Source organism: Apaloderma vittatum, unplaced genomic scaffold (assembly GCF_000703405.1).
Source record: "Apaloderma vittatum isolate BGI_N311 unplaced genomic scaffold, ASM70340v1 scaffold5903, whole genome shotgun sequence".
Taxonomy (NCBI): Eukaryota; Metazoa; Chordata; class Aves; order Trogoniformes; family Trogonidae; genus Apaloderma; species Apaloderma vittatum.
The window spans coordinates 14,652-20,923 of record NW_009707394.1 but is presented as its reverse complement, the minus strand read 5'-3'; the positions used below and the strand labels follow the sequence as shown (position 1 = coordinate 20,923).

Sequence of the window (6,272 nt, the reverse complement as noted above, 5' to 3'; positions counted from 1 at the left end):
AATTGAAAGGAAGAGAATTTGGAGACAAAAGGCTTTGATCTTCCTTAACTTGCTTAAGGTTTACAATGTTCACATGGGAGTTCTGTAGGGCCTAGTTTCATAATTTGATAATTAATATTGGTGCAGTAATATACCAACATATTACCAGATGAAAACACCCATGAAAAAGATAATGCTGCTTGTCAATTAAAAAGACAAATAAAATCAAGATCAGGGTTAAAAACCAAAATAATTTCTATTCTAAGAGAGAAAACAACTAATTTCAAGTATCAACTATTGAAGAGTGAACATTCTGGTTTAGTTTTTTCCTACACTTCTTCAAAGCAATGACAGAACGGTTTTGCTTTATATTTTTCAGAAAAATGTGTCTAACAGTAAAGAGAAGCAAGCTAGAAAAGTGTGACACATGAATACAGGCAATTTCCTTTGTTCTTCTTCATTAAAGTATTTGAATAGAACTCTACACTTACCACTGACATGCAAATTTCTCGCTGTCTATTTCTACTATTCCTGGCGGAGGAGCAACATGTGGTGCTGTCCTAGAGGCTGTGGAGAGTGAGGGGAAGAAAAAACAACTTGCTGAAACCATTTTTGTTCTCCTAAATGAAGCGCTTCAACCCTGTTGTCTTTCACAGGTACAGTTTCTCCTGTGTTTGTAAGCAAGAACGTATCCAGCTAAGGCAAGCCGCAGAGGTGCGCTAGGCAGCCTACGGATTTGCACCACAATTTACTACAGGGAAGCCGAGCGGGCCAGGGCCAAGGCCACAGCCACCACCAAAGTGCAATCACGGTGTAAGCACTTAGTGAATGACAGCTTCCAGAGTCACGATTCATGATCTCCGTGCTTCAGAGTACTCAGCACAATTTACGAGTGGCACAATACTCCACCAGAACAGGCATAATACACAACAACTATTTTTGCAATTCCTAAGTGGAAGCAAATGTAACGTAAGGAATTTTGTTGCCATGTCACCTCAGTTCCTTCTATTCACTCTTGGTCATCCCCTTAGTCACATTCTTTTCCAGTCACTTTCACTGTGGTATCTGCACCCATTTCAGAAACAGCACACTTAGATATGTAAGCCAGAGCCTGTCCTAACAGTTCAGTCTCCACTTTTCCCCCAGAACAAACAGCTACATTCCATCTTGTGTGCACCTGTGCCAGGCTGCTACAGGCTTTCACTAGTGAAGCCAGAATGAGGTACATATGCTATTCCCTTGACCAGTATGTGCTGTCAACTTCCGAAGTGCAAGAATTTAAGCACAAAATAGATCCACGAGAATTAATCATAACTTAATTTACAATTAAGAAAATACTTTTCAAGCTTTGAACAACAGTTAATTCCATTCATATCACAATAAGCTCTTCAGTACCTTCAATAGAAGTATGACTCCATGTGTCTATCTGATCTCTGCAATTCTATCAAATGCTACATTTACTGCCCAACAATATTCTGTGTAAAGAACAATATAAAATGGACCTCTAATTCTCTGCAAATTGTGGGAACAATCTAGAATGGAGTCTTTCTCCTTCCACTGAGCAAGTTAAAATAAGGAGTGTACATAATGTTCAGTAAATTTTCAGATTAGCAACTTAAAAATATTAAAATTCCCTTAACGCTTGTTTCACAACAGTTCTGGCTAACATAGCTTTATATTTGCTTTGTGAATGAGTGCCTGAAAACCATATGTTATGCATCACAATAATTTACATAAATGAAGCAAAAATCTACAGGAAACAAAAATCGTACATGTCATATAGAAAATTTTGTAGAAAAGTCTGTTCCCTTGCAGTGAGACTAACCTGGGACACCTGCTGCGTGAGCCTGTGAAGAACCGTGATCCATTACTTGTGGTCTGACATCAGGTACTCCTTGCTGGCTAATGCACTGATGTTCAACGAGTTTTACAGCAGTAAGTGCATCAGGTCCAAACATCTGGATGTCCATAGAAACCAGACATACTAATGTATCTAAAGTATTAAATGTAAAACCGACAATGACATTAGGACAAAACAAATGAATGCTGCTGGGACATACTGACCTGTTTGAAAATTGCCATGAGTAGAAAGAAAAAAAACTTCCACATGCTTCTGTAATTATTATTTTTTTTTAATACACTTCATGGCATTAAGCGTTAAAGAAAAAAAAAAAGACTTTGAAAGTTTTAGCTTCCCTAGTTATTAGCACTATCAACTTCTCTCTTTTATTAAAACCTCCTATTTCAACATCCATCCCTAAGCTGCACACATACACGCACACACAAGGAAGCCACGTTTTTAATCACTGAATACGATACATTCTTAAGTCCTTTTTCTGACGTAACAGTGAGAGTAATAGATTTTGCTTCTCCCTTACCTATGCTCTTCTCTACTTTGGCAATCTTTGAGCAGGCCACTTCTCCCATTTCTGTGAGCATATACAGCACCTCAAGTGCTGAGATAACAAGCAGCACATCTGGTAGCGTGAGATGACATATGATCTCTTTATAGGATTCTTGATCCACATATTCACAAATTAAGACACCATTATCTTCAGCCTTACAAAGATTTGCCAAAATTTCCATGCCTGAAGATCAAATACAAAATAGGTTTAAGCAGCAATCATCAGAATTCTAATACAATAACAAGAATAAGTAGTGATCTTACCTCTCATTTTTAAAAACCTATCCCTGGACATGAGGCATTTTGTAACAGTGTGAAACATTAGATGAGTAGTTTTGAAATCAACAGGATCCAAAAGAAGCTGATGAGAAAGAAGAAAAAGAGAGTATGGCTAACGCTATTTATGCAGTGTCAGTGGCTCAAATCCTTAAATTTACATATCAAAATACAAGATTCAGAAGTGTTTGAATGCAGCACATATGACATTTCTGTTCACAACACAAAACAGAGCTTTTTATTGTAGCTAGTAATTTGAGCCCCCTCATCTTTTTCTGCTCTGAAGTAGCAGCCTAATTTACACTTTTCAGTGCTCAGAATAAGGAAAGTAACTTTATTTCCAGGCAGTCAATAGTATACACAAATGTATTTTAACACTCAACAAAGTACACAAGTAACAAACTCCTTCCCAAACGCTATCACAAGTCTTTCATCCTGTTTCAATCTACTTCTGCTTCTCAATCAGAGCATTGAGACATTCTAATATATAACACTCACTCAAGAGAAGCTGGATACACGATAAATGAAAACTTTTCAGCAGTGGACCAGCCTTTCAAGTCTCATTCTCCGGTACTACCCATTTTACTTAAATCTTACCCATTTTACTTAAATCTATCTGTTATATTCTCAAATCAAGGAGCATCTGAACAAATTACCTATAAAATTAATATAATTTATCTGCATAATGATACGACATCCGGAAACAGTGTCTTTTACTACATTCAAACCTCCTTGCAAATCAAAAAACGCCTCACGAGATTCAGCAAGTACGCCCAGTGCCATACGACTAACCGGGGCCACTACACATGGCATAGAACTCTCTACCACTCCCCTTCTCAAAAGTACTATTTTGAAATTATGACTAAAGGTTATAATTATAAAGTGAAGAAGCTAATACACAGTCTGCAGAATTTAACTAAGTTCTTTTCTTCCCTCTGGGAAACCAAACTGAAAATTATGCACTATGAATATCTTGTATCTCTCTATACAGTCAGTCTTCTTCATGTGATTCTTTTTAGCAAATCGACACACACAGCCTGTATTCTTGTTTTGACGCTGAAGACTTGTTTCTAAATTGCTATTTACAAATTTGGAGAATAATTTATTCCCTGCTTCAGCCAAAGATCGAGGAAAAAAGTAATTAATTTAATTAACAGTGAAGTAACATTTTTATTAAATTGTATTTTATTTCTTCTGTTTTAAAGCACGTTACCTCTGCTGCGATATTTCCCAGCGTGTCCAGCCCCAATTGCCGTAGAGAGATAAAGTGACTATGAGCAGAGAGGAGCAGGAACCGAAGACAAGTACGATTAGCTGCCAAAAGTTTAACATTTCCCTCTTCAAAAGAAAGATTACGTAAAATCACTGCGATCTGAAGTACCCGCTGCCCTTCAATATCATTAATGCCCAATTTGCGAGGTGGATGAAATAAGGATTCCCAAATCCATTCTTCTGACGGAATATCTACGATGTAAACAAATACATTTTAGTCCTTCCTTTGCTGTATTTACCAACACTTACACATTAAGATTAACCAAGTTGTCTCACCTTGAGATTTGCTTCTGTCAGAAATTAGGTCACGAACTTCAATATCCTCAACAATATCCTTCCAAAACTACAGAAAGAATTAAAAATACATTTAATTTTTAGGGGAGATGATATTTCTTTAAATTTTTTTTTTCCTATTACATTAAAGTATTGAAAAAATATGAAAAGGACCGTTCTTGAAAAATTTCCTAGCACCTTAATTCAGCTAATACTAAGTGTATTTTTCACTTGCAGGATGATATGCAAGATATTCAGCAACTCATATTAAGAAACTCTTTCCTTCAAGCACCAGAAGTGTGCTTCCATGATCAACCAATCCTACCACAGAAGTCCGTTGCTGAAGCACATACTGAAACTCTATGGGCTATTTCCCAGGAACAACCAGAAATACAGCAACCGTAAGCTGAAAAAAAGTACAGCTCATCCTCCTTCACCTCCTACAAACAGCAAACTTCTAAAGCATTAGATGGTGACTCCTTGAAGTTTCAGTAGATCTTAGACTGCTGCTAAAAGTACAACAGTCATATTTCTGCTTGGAGAGACTTTCTAAAGCTTCTGCTATGCTTTCCATATCACTGTAAATCAATGAAAAGAGAGGAGCAACAACCACCATTACCAAAAACCTTTGTAAATATAAGCCACTCAGAATGCTACAGCAGACTGAAATTCCAATTACTTTACAAATTTAAGGCCTGATCTGTAAACACTAGTCCTGTTCTAACTCAAGAATTAATCAAGGAATTAAGGTTTGCAAGCTAATAAAAATACACACTGTGATGCATTTTAGTATAAAAATATATAATAATATATACATTTTAATGTGCATATTATGACAAAAATATAAACATTTCTTCGAGAAATAAAAATTTACACATTCCTTTGGCACACTAATGAAATACAGCTCCTCTTTTGGCTATGAACACAGAATATAACCACAAATAAATCAGGATAAAAAGGGAAGTATGGGAAGTGCAACCAGCTGAACAGCAGGAGAAATTCTGCTATGCGAATATGATTACTAAAGTACAACATTATTTTCACAGAATTACAGAATTATTTCCACAGAAAGGATTATTACCTCATTTTAGCAAAGACAAGAAGAGGCAGATAAAAGTCTAACTTCCGTTTTCGAAAAACAGATTTTTCTAATTAATACTGCAGCTATCATCAAGAGCCACAGAAGACTGAGGCATGTAGGTAAACTTCACAGAAAGTACTTCATTTTGAGCTGCCTTTACTTTTAGAGAAGCAGACTATTTTAAAGGAAGAGGCTTACGTCATTATTTTAAAAAGCATACAGAAATATATTGCCTGGAACTACACCAGTCAGTAAATTTTCCTTCAGCAGGCTTCCTTTTGAAAAAGGAATGAACACAGTAAGTCTACTTGAAAGAAAAACCTCAGAAGCTTTTAAAGATTAGTTGATTACATTAGTTAAGGATTTCTTTAAAAAGTGAACATCGAGCAGAGTTTCTGGGAGTCTTCAGCCTGAATTTTTTGAAAGAGGCCGAAGTCAATGACAATATAATGTTACAACCACTGTCAAAAGGTGAATGTTAAAATAGCATCATCCCATTCTGCTTGCTGAATCATTCAACAATCCACTTCTTGCCACTTAAAATGAAACACCTGAAAACCTCTGGTAATACAGAGTCATAAAGAAGCAAATCTTTCTACCCAGTGGGCAAATCATCCTGGACATGTTCTCCAAGGGATGGAAAATGAGAATGTAAGGTTTTTGCAGATGAAGTCACTAGAGACACTACAAAAAAGTAAAACTTCACTGTGCTATGGTTAAAGATGAAAGCAGGACTACATCACTGGAAAACTGTACATCTCACTTAAAATTTGCAGAATTAGCAGATCTGTGCCTGCTCCTTTCACAACTAGGAAAGACTCTCCTCCCTAAAAAAGCAGTGTGTCAAACAATGCTGTCAACTCAGACGACATTATCTTTTACAGCAAAGAGTAGAACACAGCTCCTCTCTGTAAGTTAAAATGAGATACACTTCAAGGCACCCAATTGTTTACTTACATGCAACTCTTGTTCTTCAAATTCTTTCAT

General features: G+C 36.4%; 1 protein-coding gene across 1 annotated transcript; it reads right to left on the bottom strand.

The window, feature by feature from the left end:
• Positions 1 to 470: 470 nt before the first annotated feature.
• On the bottom strand, positions 471 to 6,272 carry LOC104271493 (AT-rich interactive domain-containing protein 2-like; the record flags this gene model as incomplete). The annotated part of the gene is made up of 7 exons (XM_009866175.1): positions 6,243 to 6,272; positions 4,208 to 4,274; positions 3,873 to 4,123; positions 2,648 to 2,744; positions 2,358 to 2,567; positions 1,805 to 1,972; positions 471 to 546 (listed from the first exon to the last, which is right to left on the bottom strand). Coding segments are annotated over exons 1-7 (899 nt in total), but the record flags the coding sequence as incomplete, so codon positions are not given.